Source organism: Carcharodon carcharias, chromosome 10, assembly GCF_017639515.1.
Source record: "Carcharodon carcharias isolate sCarCar2 chromosome 10, sCarCar2.pri, whole genome shotgun sequence".
Taxonomy (NCBI): Eukaryota; Metazoa; Chordata; class Chondrichthyes; order Lamniformes; family Lamnidae; genus Carcharodon; species Carcharodon carcharias.
This window is the reverse complement of record NC_054476.1, coordinates 62,864,614-62,886,498: the sequence shown is the minus strand read 5'-3', so window position 1 is coordinate 62,886,498 and position 21,885 is coordinate 62,864,614. Positions and strand designations below refer to the sequence as shown.

The 21,885-nt window shown below is 43.5% G+C and overlaps 1 protein-coding gene across 1 annotated transcript in view; it reads right to left on the bottom strand.

The window, feature by feature from the left end:
* Positions 1 to 21,885, bottom strand: part of LOC121282838 (sodium/hydrogen exchanger 10-like) — a 395,537-nt gene that overhangs the window by 117,124 nt on the left and 256,528 nt on the right. The window contains exon 19 of the mRNA XM_041196650.1: positions 13,051 to 13,199. Within this exon, the coding sequence (XP_041052584.1) occupies positions 13,051 to 13,199 (149 nt within the window). The remainder of the gene's footprint in view (positions 1 to 13,050; positions 13,200 to 21,885) is intronic.

Genomic DNA, 21,885 nt, shown 5'->3' with positions numbered 1-21,885 from the left:
TGTGTCTCTGCGCTGGTGGAGGGTGTGGGTGTGCGCTGTGACAGGACATTAGCGAGGGTGCCTTCAGATTCCTCTTCAGAGGTTTCTTCGGAGCTTGATTGGAGGCCCTGGGTCATGGACTGTATCGGCTGTTTGGCAGATGTGCCTGTGAAAGCAAGGGGAGATAATTAGTGCATGGCAGTGGGCTGTGAAAGAGGACACATTGCTCACAGCATGGTTGTCTGAAAGATGTTGCACTGCTGGTTCCTCACTTGGTATAGCAGCGCCAACCTCACCGTCAGCACAGGACCGGCCCCAGTCATCGCCAGCCAGCTGGATGGCTCTGTTTTCAAATTCAGTCAGAACTTTGATTTCCGGCATCCTTCCACCTGACTGTGACCTTTCCCTTCTGTTGTGAGCCAGTTTGTCCTGCACGGATAGAGATGGGGAGAGTGTATCAGGATGCCTGCTGGGCCAGATGATAAGCATGCCTGGCCTGTGTGGGTGGTGAGTGATCCCATGGATGAGTTGAGGACAATAAAGGTGTGTGTGAAAGAGTGAATGGGGATGTCCCTTGCACTGGCAGTGAGTGAGGGCCCTGTGGATGTGTGATGGGTTTGTGAGCCTGTGAGTTGGGAGTGATGAAAAGAGTGACTTACCCTGGCGGAATAGAGATCATTCATCCCTTGCAGCACTGGGTGGCTGTCCTCCTCTGCAGGGCATTTGCGCTGACCACCATTGCCACTGCCTCCCAAGTGGGTTGGTGACAATGCTACCCATACTGCAGCCAGAGCAGGGGTAGAGCACATTCCGGCAGCTCTCCATTGCATCCAGCAGTCGCTCGAGAGACCCGTTGTTGAAGTGGGGGCTGCAGTCTTTTTGCTGGCCATGTCTTCCAGGCAGCGGTGGTGAGCTGGTGTCGATGAGTGCTTTACTGGCGGCTGACTTTTAACGATGGCGGCCAACAGCAGGATGATGGCGAGCGGGCGAATGAGAGCCTGCCCGCCATGGAAACGGCATGTTTCGAGGGAGTGAATATATAATGAGGTGGGCTGGGGAAGATACGGCGTGAAAACCCGCCAATGAAAGTGGCGGGTAGGACTCCATTTTACCCGCCTGCTACCGCACTTAGTGCAATTCTGGGAAAATTCCGCCCTGTATTTCTAAAAACATGTGAAAAAGACTCGAAAAAAGTATGGATGGTGCCTTTATTGAAACAGCCAATCTAGTTTGCAAAGTATAAGTTTGATAATTGCACTGTTATTATATTTCTTTTTGATGTATTATTTCTATCAGCAAATAAATCTGCTAAAGAAGTTTAAGCATGAAGACAGAGTCTAGTGGAAGATAAGAAGTCCTCTTTTCCCTTATTAAACGAATTTCCTATATAAGAATCACCCCTGTTCCCATGACTTCCTCCTGACCTCTTAACTTCCACTAGAGTTTGTCTACATACTTAAACTTCTTGAGCATATGTCACAATGTCACTGGAATAGCAATCTAGTGGCCAAGGCTAATGCTCTGAGGACATGAATTCAAATCCCACCATGGTAGCTGGTAGAATTTAAATTCAGATTTATTAACCTGGAATTACCAGTGACCATGAAAACCATTGTCATTAAAAACCCATCTGGTTCATTACAAATCTGCAGTCCTTAACTGGTCTGGCGTACATGTGACTCCAGATCCACAGCAATGTGGTTGACTTTTAACTCACCGAGCAAGCCACTCAGTTGTATCAAAGCGCCAAGAAGCCGACAAAAAGGAATGAAACTGGATGGATCATCCACCATGAACTTCGGCACCAGAAATGACAACGGCAAACCCAGCCCTGTTGGCCCTGCAAAGTCCTCCTTTTATGAACATCTGAGGGCTTGTGTCCCACAGACTAGTCAAGCAACAGCCTGACATAGTCATACTCACAGAATCATACCTTACAATGTCCTGGACACCACTATCACCCTAGCCCATCAAAGGTCGAGGCACACGGGTGTACAGTCAGGAAGAAGTTGCCCTGGGAGTACTCAATGGTGACTCAGAACCCCATAAAATCTCATGGAATTAGATCAAACATGGACAAGGAAACCTCCTGCTGATTACCATGTACCACCCTTCCTCAGCTGATGAACCAGTACTCTCCATGTTGAACACCACTTGGAGGAAGCATTAAGGGTGGCTAAGGCACAGAATGAATTCTGGGTGGGGAACTTCAATGTTCGTCACCAGGAGTGGCTTGGTAGCACCACTACTGATCAAGCTGGCTGGGTCCTCAAGGACATAGCTGCTTGACTGGGTCTGCAGCAAGTGTTGAGAGAACCAACAAGAGGGAAAAACATACTTGACCTCATCCTTACCAACTTGCCTGCCGCAGATGCATCTGTCCATGACAGTATCGATAGGAGTGACCACCACACAGTCCTTGTGGAGATGAACTCCTGCCTTCATACTGAGGATACCCTCCATTGTGTTGTGTGGCATTACCATTGTGCTAAATGGGATAGATTTTGAACAGATCTAGCAATTCAAGACTGGGCATCCATGAAGATGGTGGGCCATCAACAGCAGCAGAATGGTATTCAACCACAATCTGTAATCTCATGGCCAGGCAAATCCCCCATTCTGCCATTACCATCAAACTGGGGGTTCAACCCCACTTCTGAAGAGTGCAGGAGGGCATGCCAGAAGCAGCACCAGGCATATATAAAAATGAGGTGTCAACTTGGTGAAGCTGCAATACAGGACTATTTGCAAGCCAAACAGCAAAAACAGCATACAATAAACAGAGCTAAGCGATCCTACAATCAATCAGATCTAAGCTCTGCAGCCCTGCCACATCCAGTCATGAATGTTGGTGGGCAATTGAAACGGCTGAAGGCACTGGACACTCCAAAGGCTATGGGCCCTGACAACGTTCCTGCAATAGTACTGAAGACTTGTGCTCCAGAATTTGCTGTGCTCTTAGTCAAGCTGTTCCAGTACACCTACAACAATGGCAACTGCTCAGCAATGTGGAAAATTGCCAAGGTATGTCCTGTCCATGAAAAGAAGGACAAATCCAACCCAGCCAATTACCGCTTGTCTTGATCATCAGTAAAGCGATGGAAGGGGTCATCAACAGTGCTATCAAGCAGCATTTACTCAGAAACAGCCTGCTCGCTGACTCCCAGTTTGGGTTCTGCCAGAGCAACTCAGCTCTTGGCCTCAATACAGTCATAGTTCAAACACGGACAAAACAGCTGAACGCAAGAGGTGAGATGAGAGTGACTGCCCTTGACATCAAGGCTGCATTTGACTGAACGTGGCATCAAGGAGCCCTAGCAAAACTGGAGTCAAGGGGAATCATGGGGGAAAACTCTGCGCTGGTTGGAGTCATACCTAGCACAAAGGAAGGTGGTTGTGAATGTTGGAAGTCAATCATCTCAGTCTCAGAACAACACTGCAGGAATTCCTTAGGATAGTGCCCTAGGCCCAACCATCTTCAGCTGCTTCATCAATGGCCTTCCTTCCATCATAAGGTCAGAAGTGGGGATGTTCGCTGATGATTGCACAATGTTCAGCACCATTCATGACTCCTCAGATACTGAAGCAAGACCTGGACAACATTTAGGCTGATAAGTGGCAAGAAACATTTACACCACACAAGGGTCAGACAATGACTATCCCCAACAAGAGAGAATCCAACCATCTCCCCTTGACATTCCATCACTGAATCCCCCACTATCAACATCTTGGAGGTTACCATTGACCAAAAACTGTACTGGATCAGCCATATAAATACTATGGCTACAAGAGCAGGTCAGATGTTGGGAATTCTGCGGCAAGTAACTCACCTCCTGACCTCCCAAAGCCTGTCCACCATCTACAAGGCACAAGTCAGGAGTATGATGGAATACTCTCCACTTGCCTGGATGAGTGCAGCTCTATCAACACTCAAGAAGCTCGACATCATCCAGGACAAAGCAGCCCGCTTGATTGGTGCCCCATCCACCACCTCTAATATCCACTCCCTCCACCACCGACAATAGCAGAGGTGTGTACCATTTACAAGATACATTGCAGCAACTCACCAAGGCTCCTTTCACAGCATCTTCAAAACCTTCAGCCTCTACCACCTAGAAGGACAAGGGCAGCAGAGACATGGGAACGCTTATCACCTGCAAGTTACCCTCCAAGCCACATACCATCCTGACTTGGAACTAATTTGCCATTCCTTCATTGTCCCTAGGTCAAAATGCTGGAACTCCCTCCCAAGCAGCACTGTGGGTGTACCTACACCACATAGACTGCAGCAGATCAAGACGGCAGCTCACCATTACCTTCTCAAGGGCAATTATGGATGGGCAATAAAAATGCTGGTCTAGCTGTGAAAGAATAAAAAAAGGTACTTTGTTTGTTGTTACCTCTCATTTTGAAAATAAATGCCTGTGTGAGTTGAGGTAAAAATCATAGAATCCCACAGTCGCTGCAGTGACTGACCAATTCCCACCAGATATTGCGCTGAGTGAAAACAGACCAGAGGTTTCTGCTTTACACTTATCAATTAACAGTGGATGCATCATAATCACAGGATGGTTACAGCTATGAGGAGGCCTTTTGGCCCATCTTGTCTGTGTTGGCTTTCTGAAGGACCAATTCATCTAGTGTCATTCCTCTGCCCTCTCCCCGTAGCCATGCATGGCCCTTTGAAGGAGCAATTCACCCAGTGCCATTCTTCCACCATCTTCCTGTAGCCCTGCACATTCTACCTTTTCAGCTTATAATCCCCTGAGAAGCTTCTGATGATTATGTGTCGTCGGCAACGGGAGAGTTATCCAGATATACATGAGTGAACTTGTGTGTAAGAGTACATATATTAATATGCACAATACATATGTCAGGATACATGCTTTACTATATGCATTTGCGTGTAAATAGGGCTACATGTGTGAACATGAACATAATTGTGCTAATTAACATCTAATAAAAGAAGACATTTTATCAAAATAATTACAGAAAATGCTGGAAATACTAAGTAGGTTTAGCAGCATCTGTGGAAAGAGAAACTTAACACTGGGGAGGAGGGCGGATTTTATGAGTCCTTCAAGAGCCAGAGATATGGCGGGCGGGTGACTTCATTTGGCGGGATCTGAAATTTAGAGATTAACTCAATAACGCATTGTGGTAGCGCATGCTGTAGCAGGCTCCTACTTGTAATTCATTTGCAAGCCATGAACATTCATTATATTAAAACTTATTGTAATAATGTACTACCTTCATGATAAAGTCAGCAACATCCAAGAATCTCGTGGCACCAGGTTCATGTTCATTTAAAGATGCCCTGCAACAGTTGGATTTATGCATTTGTGTCTGAGGTTAGTAGTTTTTCTTGTTGAACTGTGCAGCACAAGAGAGCAGTGGAATGGTAGCATGCCTGCAGGCTCGTTACCTTGTTACTGGGAAGGATGAGTCAGTGGTTGAATGGAGGTAAGGTGTGGGTTTGGGGGTATGGAGAAATGAAGTAAGAAGGACTGGTGTCCTGGGTGTGGTGGCAGGTAGTGGGAACAGTCAGTCAAGGTAAGAAAATGAGGGGTTCAAACAGCAGTGTTAGTACATCTCAGGGTGTTGGCTTGCAGAGTCCTTATAGGGCTTTGAGTTCACCTGCTGAGAGTTATCTCGGACAATGTCCTTTACATTGCATAAAAGAAAGGCCCACCTGAGTCTGAAAGTTCAGTCATGTCCTACAGAGTGATGAGTACAACACTGGATGCTAACATGAATATTCAATTAAGATTAAATGCAAAAATACAACATTGTTTCTTCCACAATGAAGAAATATCCCTAACTCTCTATAACCATCAATGCATTCCAACCATGAGGCATGCCAATACATTTAGCTCTCTGACTAAGCTAGTCTCAATTGATAACCATGACGCACACATGAATAAAGTGAAACCAAAGCAATGTGAAATATTTAGAAGTGAAATTTAAATTTGAAAAATACCCATGCCATCTTTGTGCTGTCATTAAGTCTTACGTTAATATTATGGAGATGGGTGGGAAAGTTGTGGCTGTGATGAAGACTATCTCTGTTTGTCCAGGAGGCCTGCTGCATTGACAGCTGATGGTGGGTTTCACCAATGAAAACCTTCCCCTGCCACATAATCATACGACTCCCATGCACACTGCCAGTACTTTAAACTTTAATTGTAATCACGTGGGAACCAGCAAAAAGCAAGACAGCATGAATGGTTCACAGTTTCACCTGAATTGAGGAAGTTAGAGATGTAATAGGTTTTACGCAATGAAAGAGAGGAGAGTGGGAGTGAGAGCAAATCTGTGATGGGGTGGAAGGCTGCAGAGATTAAATGACAAAATGTTTTATACTGCAAGGACAATGGAAGTGATAACTGTTGTGAAGGCCTTTGTACTTCAGAGAAAAGCCTGTATTTCTTTTTGGAAATGCCCCTTTAATTCCAAAGTGACACTGGGGAGTATTCTGAAAAAGGTGTAATTGAACTTTTAAAAAATTCTTTAATGGGATGTGAGCACCACTCACAAGATAAACATTTGTTGCTCATCCCTAATTGCCCTCAAGAAAGTGGTGGTGAGTCTCCTAGCTAGTGTTTAGTTAGGAGAAATGCCCACATTGTCCAATAGGTGGATATACATTTACCGAATCAGGCAGTGGAAGACATTACAACTGTGAATTACAACTGTTTTATTGTTAAACTATAGTTCAGTATATATACCAGTTTCTACTCTACTCTTCTCTTCCCTTCCCTTCTGGATCCTCTCCCTCTCCAGAAGCAAAACCCTGCTAGTGGGGAAAAATCGAGCTCTTAAGGCTTCAATGAGCATCACCTGCTCTCAATTCACTCTGAACTTTGTCCTGGTTTACTCATAAAGGGACCTGCATTTCTGACATGACCTGAGGTTGCTATGGGGATGGAAGCTAAGAAGCAAAGGGTAAATGACAACTAATTGGGAGATCAAAGAACAGCAGATTTCCTTCCCTAAAGGACATTAGTGAACCAGATGGGTTTTTACAACAATCGACAATGGCTTCATGGTCATCGTCAGACTTCTAATTCCAGATTTTTACTGAATTCAAATTCCACCATCTGCCACGGCGGGATTCAAACCTGGGTTCCCAGAGCATTACCCTGGGTCTATGGATTATTTAGCCCAGTGACAATACCACTACACCATCACCTCCCAACTACATGATCATATCTATGTTGTATCAACCAGTTAAAGTCAAATTACCTTATCATTTGAAATGGCAGTAGCCTAATAAATGTTGAATTGTGTTGTTTTTAACTGGTTTGTTCCACTAAAAATTTTAAAAAGTGAAATATAGTTCATTGATTTTCTTTCTTTTGGTGTTGTGGGATTTCCTTTCTTTTAAAAAGTTATTGATCTCTCCAGAGTGGTAACAAATTGGGGGCTTGACAAGGATCTGAAACCAGAGACTGTAAAATGAGTAAACTGGTACTTTCCATAGTTTAAACAAACAAGATTTCACATTTACTTCTGTTGTATTCAGTGAAAAATCATCAAGGCTACCTTCAATTTTTCTGGAGAGAGCATATTTATCTCTTAGTGCTTTAGATAACAAAAGATAATTTGAAGGCTATAGCAGAGGAGTTGGAAGTTAACTTGAAATCAGGTGCTAGGAGAGCAGAGATCATGCCAGAATTTGCTCTGTACTTTTACCTGAAAGAAGAAAAGGGCTTTCCTGTTAGCGTTTAGGTGCAAATAGCAAACATTGAATTAGAAAAAGAGAGGACAAAATTGGAAAGAGAGGGAAATAGAAAGAAAAAGAAATGGAAAAAACCTGAATTGGAAATAGAGAAGAAAGAGAAGAAAAGCTTGAATTAGAATTATGGAGAGAAAAGGAAGCAAGAAAATTTGAACCAGAGGAATGATTAAATTATACAAACAGGGGGTGGTAGTTAAATTTGAAAATGACTCAGAGCCAACTCCTTGTACATTTGATTTGGCAACTATTCACTTAGTGCCGTAGTTTAGTGAGGAAGGAGTGGAAATGTACTTTGTATAATCTGAGAAATTTGCCACAAAATGAAATGGCCTAAAGAATATTAGACTGTACTCTTACAGAGTGTTTTTGTAGGAAAAGGAGGTTTGGAGTAAAGGTTGAATGTTGGAAGTGGAAAAGCAAATCTTTCACATTTGTGCAGTTGCATAGTATCCCCTTAGAAATATTGTCCTAGCGGGTAAAACATATGACCAACTGGTAGTATTAAAAGGATCCAAACCAGCTGAAGTCAAAAGCAAGACAGAGCTTTTCTTTATCAAATGACTTTGTTCAGTTTTATAGCTCTCTTCCCATACACCCAGCGTTCCAACTATCTCCAATTTATATGTGGTCAAAGTATTTAATTAAACAATGCCTTTCACCTGTATATCCTAACAATATAATCAACATACTATTAACAGATAGGTACTCTTGTGTTTACTGATGGAGTATATCAAGATGCAGGAAATTATAGAGGTTTTCTTTCTAAGGGTGAAGTGTCCCCATTTTTGTCTGGTGAGGTGGGAAAGTCAATTGTTACCCTTAGACATACAGGAGCAACACAGTCATGGATGGTGGCATGTGACATGAAGCTCTCCAAAGCATTTACTGAATAAAGAAGTATTGATATGGAGATTTCATGGAAATTATTTACCCATTTCTCTGTATATGAATAATTTAAAATGTGACTTAGTTGGTGTTTTCCTAATTTGCCAGCTGAAGGGGTAAATTTCTTATTTGGAAATTACATGGCTGGTGATAAGGTTTTGCTGTCTTCAGTGGTTTCAAGAAAGCCTGCTGAGGCTGCTGAAACTGAAGTTTTACAGGAAAAGTTGAGTAACTTGGAAAATCCAATTACTTTTTGTAACCAGATGTTAAAATTGATGTTTTGATGAAAGATGTGCTAAAAGAGTCAGAAACTCAGCCTGTTAATTTAAAAAGGACATTAGAGCATCAGGCTAAGGAAGAAAATTTAATAGCAGCTGGTGAAGTTTTAAAACAGCTTAAAATAAAAATGCAGTAAAAACATAAATGTGGCAAAGCAGATGTTAACTACTCAAAGCTAATAATGAAACAGGGAAAAGGCATGCTTTGATGGAAAATGGAAAAGCTGAGTCCAGTGTTAACACTTATAGAGCTGCAGGAACGAATATATGTTCTTGAACATAAATTAGAACTTCAGAAAGAGAAAACTGTAGCCTTCACCAAAATGGAATTGGACAAAGCTCGAATTTAGTGGGATAGAAAAAAATAGGGGCAGATTAGGAGAATTTGTGAACTAAATAAAACGGATTATCAAACTTTCTTAACTGAACATCAGCATAACTTCAATTAAGTTCTTAAAGCAGCTAAAGAGGACCTTACTCAGCAGAAAAGTGAACTGCTTGCACAAAAGCAGTGTTAAACATGCTTCTCCTGGAAAAGAATAACAAAGAGTTAGATTGTGGTAAAGAACTTTAAGTTAAAAATAATCCTCAATTTAAACAGGATGAGGTAAATTCAATTGTCCTTCACCACAATTCGGTTTGTTTTAGGGATTTAGTGCCTAAACTTCAGAAGTACAAGAAACTGGCTCTGAGTAATTTTCAAGTTTTACGCCACCCTATTTGTGTAATCTAAGCTTTCTTCTGTCCGGTTCAAATTTCTTTGCTTCCTTTTCTCTCTGGAATTCTAATTCAAGTTTTTACATTTCTCTTTCTTTCTCCTTGTCCTCTGTTTCTAATTGAGGTTTATTCATTTCTTTTTTTTTCCTTTTTTTTCTTTCATCTGGAACAAACTTCCTAAGGTAAGATCAAGGTATTCAAAAGGGAATTGGGTTGCTATCTGAGAAGAAAGAATGTGCAAGGTTACGGGGATAAGGCAGGGGAGTGGGGCTAGGCAGAATGCTCTTTCAGAGAGCCAGTGCAGATTCGATGGGCTGATTAACCTCCTTCTGCACTGTAAAGATTCTGTGATTTTTCCACTCTTGGATGGCTAAAATTTTTATCAGAGAATTGAACATTAAAAAGCCTATCAGGGTAGGAAATGGAGATCAGGAGTTAAAAGTTGAATGTAATGGTTCAGAGCCTGTTCAGAACCAAAGAAAACCCTGATGGTAGTCTGGTGGCTGACTTTAAAGAGAAGAAAGAGAAATTGCTGAATCCAGAGGGAATTATTTCTTAAATTCCAGTTCATAACAGCCAGCCTCAAGAGCCAGATGGATTACCAGCAATCAACAATGTGGTCATGATAAAGTTAACCAGACCAATAGAAAATAGTAAAAACCTTTCGATCCATCACAAACATTATCCCAGGGTCCAGTCAGTGGACAATCCTATACAGATTTTTGAAAAAGCAACCAGTGGTATGCTAAGTTAATGAACAACCTCTTAACCAAGGACATGGGAAAACTGTAAAAGCTAAGCAGAATGAAAAGAGATCTCCTGCAAAGATTGAAAGGAAGTGAATCAACCAAGAGTAAAACAAATTCTTGTTTGCAAGATCATTGAAACTCACACAAGTTGAACTTTAAAAGCTAATTGTCATATTTGGCTGGTTTTGTTTGGGGTTAAGCCTTATAGTGATTAATTGTAAAATGTGACCAAGGGAAAATATTAACTAACTTATCACACACCGTAAAAGTAAAGTGCTTACACTGTTAAAACGTTGCATAATTTGAAAGGGTTGTGAAAAGCACCTTCTGTCAGAAAGTTTTTTTTTTCGAAGGAGGAAGGAGTGATGAGCCTTGTGCTTTGGGAAAATGCTTGTATTTTCTTTTAGTAATGTCCCTCTAATTCAAAAGTGAAACAGGGGAGTATTCTGAAAAGGCTGTAATTGGATGTCCTTGGGAACATTTTAGTTTGGAGATAGCCCATGTGACCTGAGGTTGCTCTGGGGATGAAAGTTAAAGTGCAAAAGGTAAACAGCTAATTGGGAGATAAAATTACAACTGCTCTCAGAACCTACAGCTGCAGAACACACAGAGACAGAAATCTTGGTGTAGGTTCAGTTCTGCAGCTGGGGGCCAGAGAAGACACATTGACAAGGACCTATGTATGTGCAATATAATTAAAAAGGACAGAAAACTGAAGACAGGGAGAGCAGAGATTGTGAATGAGACAAGTCTCCTGCTGCTACTTTAGTTTTGCCAGAGCCAACTAGATGATTTAAGGTTTAAGATAAAGGACTCTTTAGGGAATCTGTGCCAACAAGACTGCTGAGAAGCTAACTAAAGAGATTCTGCAGGTGTGTGCTGGTTGGGTGTTGACAGTATCTGCATATTTTGGGTGGAATATGGCTGCCAGTGAAAGTCACTTGAGGGCCAAATCCATTGAGTGGGAAGTGAGAGATTCTATTTACCAGAGGCTGAGCTGGAAAGACTGTGAGGTGTCACATTTGTGTAGAAAGTGATGTGAGTGCTTGTAACCACAAGGCATATCTTTGTCGTATCAACTATTTAAAGTCAAGTTTACCTTTTCTTTGAAATAGCATTAGCCCGTTAATAAATGTTTGAATTGTGTTGATTTTAATTGGTTCGTTATATTAGAAGTTTTAAAAGTTGACATCTTGTCCATCAGCTTTCTTTCTGTAGGCATTGTGGGGATTTATTTCTTTTAAAAAGTTATTGGTCTCTATGTGACAATTAAAAAAGCAAAAGATGTGTCCAGAGGAGACGTGAATAGCAGAACGATGAAAATCTGCCAACCGAAAGCAAAGAGAAAAAGGAGAAAAACCAAAACCAGCAAAGATAAAGGAAGCAAAAGAGGTCAGAGGATTTGATCTAAAATCATTGAACTCAATGTGGAGTATGAGAGGCTGAAAAGTGCAAATTCTAAGGATCAGATTCTGTTCCTCAAACTTGTACTGTGCTTCACTGGAACACTGTCGGAGGCTGAGGACAAACAGGACATCACTGACAACAAGGTGGTGAATTAAAATAACAGGTGACCAGAAGCTAGGGTCATACGTGCAGACTAAAAACAAGCATTTCTCAAAAGTGGTGACCCAATCTGTGTTTGATCTCCCTAATGTACAGGAGACTGCAATCTGAGCCAGAGAATACAGTATACTAAATTGAAATTACAAGTAAATTGCTATTTCACTTGGAAGGAGTATTTGGGGCCTTGGAAGATGACAAGGGAGGAAATTAGTATTGCAACTTTGCGCTTGCATGGAAAGGTGCCATGGGGCATTTGGGATGACTGAGCAGTGAACTAATGTGTCACAGAATGAATGGTCCCTTCGAAATGCTGAAAGGACAGGGAAAGATGCGTTTGGTGGTGAAATCATGCTGGAGATGGCAGAAATGACTGAGGTTAATCCATTGAATATAGAAGCTGGTGTGGTGGAAGGTGAGGTCATGGGGCACTCTATCATGATTCTGGGAGGGAGGGGAAGAGGTGAGAATGAAATGGAATGAACACAGTCAAGGACACTGTCAACCATGCTGGAGACAAATTTTTGGCTGGAAGAAAAGTGAAGACATCTTGGAAAGCTAGTGTGCAAAATTGAATCATCAGAATAGTTGTGATGGAGATGGAGAAACTGGAAGAATAGAACAGAATCCTTACAGGATGTGTGATGCCACCACCAAACACATCTTCCCCTCCTCTTTTAGCAATCCAAAGGGACCTTTCCATACAATATGTTCATGATTCTGCCATTCACAACTGCACTAGACACATCTTTTAATTCTTTGCTTGTCCCAGTACCACTCCCTTTGGCCTTGCACCATGAATCAATCCTTTTGTCATTTAATTTCCCCATGTTTTCCACCCTATCCCAGACCTTCCTTTTTGTTTTTTTCCCTTATCTTTCCCCCTTTTAACTTGTCTAAAATCAATTACTTTTTTAATTTTCCCCAGTTCTAATGAAAGTTTATCGACCTGAAAAAAATAACTGTTTCTTTCTTCATAGATGTTGCCAGACCTACTAAGCATTTTCAGCATTTTCTGCTTTTATTTCAGATATCCAGCATCTGCAGTATTATACTTCTGTATAAGATGTACAATTGTGTGAGTTATTGTAAAAATTAGCTTAAGAACTATTATTTTAAGTCAGTAAGCAGCCAGTACCGTTTCTAGTTTTAATGCTTCTGCATCATCAAGAAGACCTCCAGCCATTAAAGCATGAATTGTGTCCCTGGCACTGTTAAGCACAGTTCGAACTGCCTGTCTAGTCTTTACTGATATTGCTATCTCTGGGTGGTCACGTTGCAGAAGACCTAAACAAATAACAAAACTATTATCTGCATATAGTTTTAAAAAACTTGTAAATAGGAAGAAAGACTTGCATTTGTATAGCACCTTCATGACCTCAAGGTGTCCCAAAGCATTTACAGTCAATTAGTACTTTCATAATGTAGGAAACATGGCGGCCAATTTGCTCCCACAAGCAGCAAAGTGATAATGACCAGATGATCTTCTCTTAAATGAACTTGATTGAGAGAAAAATATTGGCCAGAACATCAGGGATAAGTGCCCTGTGCTTTTTAAAATAGTGTCATAGGATCTTCTACATTCATTTGAAGGAACAGATGGGAGCCTCAGTTTAATGCCTCATCCAATAACAGCACTTCTGCTAATACAGCACTCCCTCAATAGCGCTGTAAAGTGTCAGCCAAGATTTATGTGTTCAAATCTCTGTAATGGAACATGATGCCTCACCTGCCTCTGCAATAAGACTTGAACCCAGATCATTCTTATTCAAAGACAAGAGTGCTGCCAACTGAGCCACAGCTGACACATTAATACATTTGATTCTACACATTTGGAATGCCACACATGACAATCAACATGTGAAATCTAATGTGTTTCTTAATTTCCTACAAATACATTGCAGAATATTACGCTTAGTTTTAAAATTGTGAATCTGATTCTGATCCAAGTAGAGATGTACGGTTTAACTGAATAAGGGTTGGCAGTTAGTAAATAGCTTCATTGCTAGAAGACAATGTGTGGAAAGGTGTTTGCTTTAATGTAATCTTCTACTTTGTGTTACGTGAAAAGAATAGAATAATTATGTATATCAGATGCATACTTTTTATTATATTCTTATTAAACAATCAAAATTAAGCTTATTTTTAACATAACATTTTATCAGCCTATTATAGAAAGGCATATGAGGAAGAGATTCAAACTTCCCGCTTCTGGCTGAAAGAATGACCTGACGAGATTTCTCATTTAAAAATTTTTACTGTAACAAAGGACATTTTTAACTAAACACTATTTTTTTGATGGCAACTTATACTTTAACTACAGAAAGTGACATTTCTCTTCTAGACTTATCATCTATCGCACTCTCCACAAAATTACAGTCCTTTTAGCAAACAGGTCACAGTGGCTCCCAGCTTCCAATGGGTTCCTGCATCCCCATTTAGTAACTTCGAGTGACTGTCCCTAAGTGCTTTCCTCTGTTTTTGGAGAGCATCTTAAATCCACCACAGCAGTAAAGCCCGTTCTGATGATTCTCCTTCCCCTGGCCATGCCAGAACACATCTCCCAGAATCTGTAGATGGCTACAGGATGCATCTTTTCAACTAGAAACCATCTCCCTATGCATCTGGCTATGGTAGCTTGCAAAGCCAAACACACAGAACTTCTGTCTATCTGTGATATTTACTGATTTGTAGGGAAGCCTGTAAATTGATCTCAAAGTGCCTTCCTCTGCCCTCTTCCCCATAGCAATGTGAAACAAATTAACCTTGCATCCAGGTAGAAATGCTGATAAACTATTCTTGACCACAAATCCTTTTCACCTTAGAGGTAAATGGATAATTCGCAGCACAACTGTTTACAACCCCTCATCTACAACACTTTTCTGGGACTTTGGGAGACTCAGGGTGGAATTTTGTGGCCCTCTCCTATGGCAGGTTTGGTGGTGGGGTCTTTTAATCAGCGGGAAGGTGCAGGAGGGGACTCTTAGCTTTCCCTTGGAAGCTAAGACCCCATCATCTACACAAGATTCCACCCTCAGGGTTTACTCATTGTAAACTTAGAGACTGCTGCTATTAATTAAGCATAAATACCTCACATCTTCTTCTCAGTAAAACAATCAAAGTCTTCCTTTTATCTCTAACAAGCAAACTAACCAGGCTTACTGTCAGGCAGACTTCAGAACAGGTCATATGATCCTTTTCATTTACCCCAAATTTAAATCACAGTCCCAAACTAGAATAAATTTATAAATCTCATAATTTTAACAATTGCAACAAAAAAAGTCTCGTATTCAGCAAAAACATAAAAAGTCCAGTATGGAAATAAATCAGGTTACCCTAAGTATCTACATCGACTCTGGACTACATGAAGTCCCATGGCATCAGGCCAAATATGGGCAAGGAAACCTCCTGCTGCATACCTTGTACCGCCTTCTCTTAGCTGATGAATCAGTGATCCTCCATGTTGAACACCGCTTGGAGGAAGCGCTGAGGGTGGAAAAGTCGCTGAATGTACTCTGGGTGGGGGACTTCAATGTCCACCACTAACAGCGGCTGGGTAGCACCACTACTGGCCAAGTCCTATATGACGTAGCTGCTAGACTGGGTCTGCGGCACGTGGTGAGGGAGCCAAAACTAGAGAAAAACATACTTGATGTCATCCTCACCGATCTGCCTGCCGCAGGTGCACCTGTCCATGACAGTATTGGTAGGAGTGACCACCACACAGTCATTGTGAAGACGAAGTCCCACTTTCACATTAAGGATGCCCTCCATCATGTTGTGTTGCACCACTACTGTGCTAAATGGGATAGATTTCAAACAGATCTAGTAACTCAAGACTGGGCGCTGTGGGCCATCAGCAGCAGCAGAACTGTACTCGAACACAATCTGTAACCTCATGCCCCTGCATATCCCCCACTCTACCATTACCATCAAGCCAGGGGGTCAACCTTGATTCAATGAAGAGTGCAGGAGGGCATGCCAGGAGCAGCACCAGGTATACTGAAAAATGAGGTGTCAACCTGGTGAAGCTATAACACAGGACTACCTGCGTGCCAAACAGCATAAGCAGCAAGTGATAGACAGAGCTAAGCAATCCCACAACCAATGGATCAGATCTAAGCTCTGCAATCCTTCCACATCCAGTCATGAATGGTGGTGGACAATTAAACAACTCACTGAAGGAGGAAGCTCCACAAAATATCCCCATCCTCAATGATGGAGGAGCCCAGCACAACTGTGCAAAAGGTAAGGCTGAAGCATTTGCAGTAATCTTCAGCTAGAAGTGCCGAGTGGCTGATGGCGACCGGAGGTCCCCAACATCACAGATGCCAGTCTTCAGCCAATTCGATTCACTCCGCGTAACATCAAAAAATGGCTGAAGGCGCTGGATACTGCAAAGGCTACAGGCCCTGACAATATTCCAGCAACAGTACTGAAGACTTGTGCTCCAGAACTTGCTGCACCCCTAGTACAGCTACAACACTGGCATCTACCTGGCTATGTGGAAATTGCCCAGGTATGTGCTGTACAAAAAAACCAGGACAAATCGAACCCAGCCAATTACCGCCCCATCAGTCTACTCTCCATCATCAGTAAAGGAAAGGAAGGGGTCATGAACAGTGCAATCAAGTGGCACTTGCTTAGCAATAACCTGCTCACTGACATTCAGTTTGGGTTCCACCGGGGCCACTCAGTTCTTGACCTCATTACAGCCTTGGTTCAAACATGGACAAAAGAGCTGAACTCCCAAGGTGAGGTGAGAGTGACTGCCCTTGACATCAAGGCAGCATTTGACCAAGTGTGGCCTCAAGGAGCCCAAGCAAAACTAGAGGCAATGGGAATCGGGGGGAAAACTTTCTGTTGGTTGAAGTCATACCTAACACAAAGAAAAAATGTTGTGGTTGTTGGAGGTCAGTCATCTCAGCTCCAGGACATCACTGCAGGAGTTCCTCAGGGTAGTGTCCTAGGCCCAACCATCTTCAGCTGCTTCATCAATGATCTCCCTTACATCGTAAGGTCAGAAGTGGGAATGTTCACTGATGATTGCACAATGTCCAGCACCATTTGCAATTCCTCAGATACTGAAGCAGTCCATGTCCAAATGCAGCAAGACCTGGACAATATCCAGGCTTGGGCTGACAAGTAGCAAGTAACATTCAGTGCCACACTAGTGTCAGGCAATGACCGTCTTCAACAAGAGAGAATCCAAGCATTGACCCTTGATGTTCAATGACATTACTATCACTGAATCCCTCACTATCAACATCCTGGGGGTTATCATTGACCAGAAACTGAACTGGACTAGCCTTTAAATACTGTGGCTACAAGAGCAGGTCAGAGGCTAGGAATCCTGCGATGAGTAACTCACCTCCTGACTCCCAAAGCCTGTCCACCATCGACAAGGCACTTGTCAGGAGTATAATGGAACACTCCTCACTTGCCTGGATCAGTGCAGCTCCCACAACACTCAAGAAGCTGGACACCGTCCAGGACAAAGCAGCTCGGTTGATTGGCATCACTGACTCATGGCAGCAACAGTGTGTACCAACTACAAGACGCACTGCAGGAATTCACCAAGGCTCCTTAGACAGCACCTTCCAAACCCACGCCCACTACCGCCTAGAAGGTCGAGGGCAGCAGATAGATGGGATCGCCACCACCTGGAGGTTCCCCTCCAAGTAACGCACATCCTGACTTGGAAATATGTCACAGTTCCTTCACTGTTGCTGGGTCAAAATCCTGGAATTCCCTTCCCAACAGCATGGTGGGTGTACCTACGCCACATGGACTGCAGTGGTTCAAGAAGACAGCTCATCACCACCTTTCAAGGGCAACTAGGGATGGGCAATAAATGCTGGCCCAGCCAGCGAAGCCCTCATCCTGTGAATGAATAAAAAAAAGATTAATCTTCTCAATCCAAAAATGCATTCACAGCTTGTTTCTCCAGTGAAATGGTCTGCCTGACACATTTGATCAAAATAAATGAATGTCCTAAAATGAGGTTGTGCAACCCTGACCAGAAAAAAAAGCATAAGTTGAAATGCCAATGGGAGGGAGGCTTGGGTATGGGCGCAGGGGTAAATCGCTGAAAATTTGTGCTGGGTCAGGTCCCTGACATGATCTCACCCATTTGCATTTGACCCAGGCATGTTTGCAGGTGAGACAGGGACTCCCTTGCAGCTGCCAAGATGTCATTAAAATATGCAGATAATTAACTACGAATTTAACCCTGCTACCCAAGCATTCTGCATCTTGCCAGGGTTAACAAGGTGAGTACACAATGATGAATGTTTGTTCAGTGAAGCTGACCGGCTGGGAAGCCTTCAAACAGTGAAGCTAAGAACTGCAGCCATGGCTAAGTAAGAGGTTGCTGCTCACAGTATACTGCTGGACAGGTGATTTCTAACTTCTTGGAAGTCAGCTCACCTGTGTTTCACTTCACTCACATTGATCAGAACTTTTCTGCTGTCAGCTTTCACTGCAGCATGGGAGAAGCATTTGCAGCTCTACCATTAACCTCTGATGAGGAACAAAAGGAGTTGGAACACCAAAGGCCCAGCAGCAACACCTGCGGTAACACCAGCTGCCTTCTCCTCAGCCATATGTCATTCCACAGCATACTGGGGATAAACTCAGAAACCAGCTCAAAGCAAGTGAGACCCCAACATAAGGTCTAGAGGCAGAGGATTAGTTCTCTCAACATGTGTCTCTGGAGGTTCAGGTTTTCAGGATAGGTTATTGCAGACATCTACAGCCTCCTGGACCAGTGGACCGGAGGACATGCTGTAAAATAACAATCACCCTTGCCCCCCCAACCCAACTCCTCAGATTTGCTACACAAAAACAGAATTACCTGGAAAAACTCAGCAGGTCTGGCAGCATCGGCGGAGAAGAAAAGAGTTGACGTTTCGAGTCCTCATGACCCTTCAGAAGAAGTTCTGCTGAAGGGTCATGAGGACTCGAAACGTCAACTCTTTTCTTCTCCGCCGATGCTGCCAGACCTGCTGAGTTTTTCCAGGTAATTCTGTTTTTGTTTTGGATTTCCAGCATCCGCAGTTTTTTGTTTTTATCCTCAGATTTGCTGCCTCTCTTGAAGTTCTGTATTCTCTTCAGCAAGTTGATAAAGCAGAGTTGTGAGTGTGAGGAATGGGTTGTGTAGAAAAGGGAAAGGCAACATTTGTGAATAAGACCATAAGACATAGGAGCAAAAGTAGGCCATTCGACCAATTGAGTCCACTCCGCCATTCAATGAGATCATGGCTGATCTGATAATCCTCAACTCCACTTTCCTGCCTTTTCCCCATAACCCTTGATTCCCTTACTGATTAAAAATCTGTCTATCTCAGCCTTGAATATACCTAACAACCCACCCTCTACAGCCCTCTGTGGTAAAGAATTCCACAGATTCAATACCCTCTGAGAGAAGAAATTCCTCCTCATCTCTGTCTTAAATGGGTGACCCCTTACTCTGAGATTATGCCCTCTGGTCCTAGACTCTCCTGCGAGGGGAAACAACCTCTCAGCATCTAACCTGTCAAGCCCCCTAAGAATCTCATATGTTTCGATAAGGTCGCCTCTCATTCTTCTAAACTCCAATGAGTACAGATCCAACCTACTCAACTTCTCCTCATAAGAAAATCCCTCCATACCAGGGATCAACCTAGTGAACCTTCTCTGGACTGCCTCCAATGCCAGTATATCTTTCCTTAGATAAGGGGACCAAAACTGGTCACAGTATTCTAGGTGTGGTCTAACTAGAGCCTTGTATAGTTTTAGCAAGACTTCCCTATTTTTATACTCTATTCTCTTTGAAATAAAGGACAACATTCCATTTGCCTTACCTATTACCTGCTGAACTTGTATGCTAGCTTTTTGTGATTCATGCACAAGGACTCCCAAATCCCTCTGTGCTGCAGCTTACTGCAGTCTTTCTCCATTTAAATATTCAGCTCGTATATTCTTCCTGCCAAAGTTCATAACCTCACATTTTCCCACATTATATTCCATCTGCCAAGTTTTTGCCCAATCACTTAACCTCTCTATATGCCTCTGTAGGCTCTTTGTGTCACCCTTACCACTTGCCTTCCTATTTTTGTGTCATCTGCAAACTTAACAATAGTACATTCACTTCCCTCATCCAAGTCATTAATATATATTGTAAATAATTGTGGCCCCAGCATTGATCCATGTGGCACTCCACCAGTTACAGGTTGCCATCCTGAAAACTCCCCCCTTATCCCAACTCTCTAGGCTGATTTTTCCGTTCGTTGGGCAGGCGGGCCTGACCTAAAAGAGCACACTCATCTCCCTGAGCCTAAGTGCAGCCTCGGGGAGATCGCCTTGACTTTTAAAAATATTAAAAATAGAGAAAAGAAAAATCCCTTACATGTCCCCTCATGTGACAATGTCACATGAGTTGGGAAATGTTCATAATTTCCATAACAACTTTATTAAACTTTTTAAAACCCTACATGAAACCTCATCCCACAGCTGGATGAGGTTTCATGTTTTTCTAGTTGCCGCCGGGGTTCCTGGCTGACCCGCCAACTTTAAGGGTGGACGGGCAGGTCCTTTAATTGCTTGATTGATCCTGTCAATGGCCTCAAGTGGCCCTTGACAGGTCAGCGGGCCCGCAGCTGATTTTGCTGCGCCCCCAACTTCCTGAAAATTTAAATGAGGCGAGGTGACATCAGGGGTTCCGCCCAACATCATGCCACATCATTTTACACGTTGGTGAGCGGGCCCCGACTCCGCTCATCGACAGTAAAATCCTGCCCTCTGTCTTTGTTAGCCAATCTTCCATCCATGCTAATATACTACCCCAAAGACCATGGACTTTTATCTTATTAGGTAGCCTTATGTGTAGTACCTTATCGAATGCCTTTTGGAAACCAAATACATGACATCTACTTTATCTATCCTGCTTGTTAGCTCCTCAAAGAATTCTAATAAATTTATCAGGCATAATTTCCTCTTCATGAAGCCATGCTGACTCTGCCCGATTATATTATGGCCAGGACTTTCCGTTTGAGGGTGGGGGGTAATGGGAGCGGGCGGGACAATTAAGGCCCGCCCAGCGTATTTGCCGACTCCCATGGATAGCGGAAGTCTATGGGCAGCAGCAGGCGTGCACAGGCCACCGGGTCCAATGTCGACCCGGCAGTCTGTTTAAAAGGCCTGACAGCTTCTGTAGGCTGCTCACAATGGCCAGTTCAAGGCCGCACCAGAGGGGTTCGGGCGTGCAGGCCAGGCTGGAGGAAAGGCCAGAGGAGCAGGTCAGGCTGCAGGGTAGGCCAGAGGAGCAGGCCAGACTGCAGAGTAGGCCAGAGGAGCAGGGCAGCTGTAGGGTAGGCCAGAGGAGCAGGGCAGGCTGTAGGGTAGGCCAGAGGAGCAGGGCAGGCTGTAGGGTAGGCCAGCAGGGGGCCAAAGCACCCCTTGTTTTTCTGACGAGGTGGCAGCACGGCAGGAGGTGTTGGTCCCCCAGGATGGAAGGAAGAGCCCCCCCCCCCCCACCCCACCCCCCCCAATCCACATGACCAGGCAGGAGGTGGCAGAGGTGGTGATCTCCCGTGATGTGGTTCGGCACACCTGGATCTAGTGCCACAAGTGCTTCAATGATTTGTTGCGCTCTGGCAGGGTGTGTACCATCTTGGCATTGGGCATTTAACCCTGCAGGTAGCCTTGCCCTCTGAGGCCCCCCCCCCCCCCAACCCCCAGCCCCATGTCTTACTCTCGTGACTGCATTGAATCATTTAGGGCGTTTTTCCTTTGCTGGGTGGCCAAGCAGATAGTGCCCACGCTGAGGTCAGCCTGAGTGGGTCATGAGGAGTTGGGTTCTCCCCCGCACCATGTGTTGTTCTTAATCGCTCATGACTAGTTTGGGGGCATCCTGGAGGAGCTGCACTAGGCGCATACTCAGAACTCCAGGTCATGTCCTTTTCAGTGTGATGAGATGGTGGAAGGGGAGCCT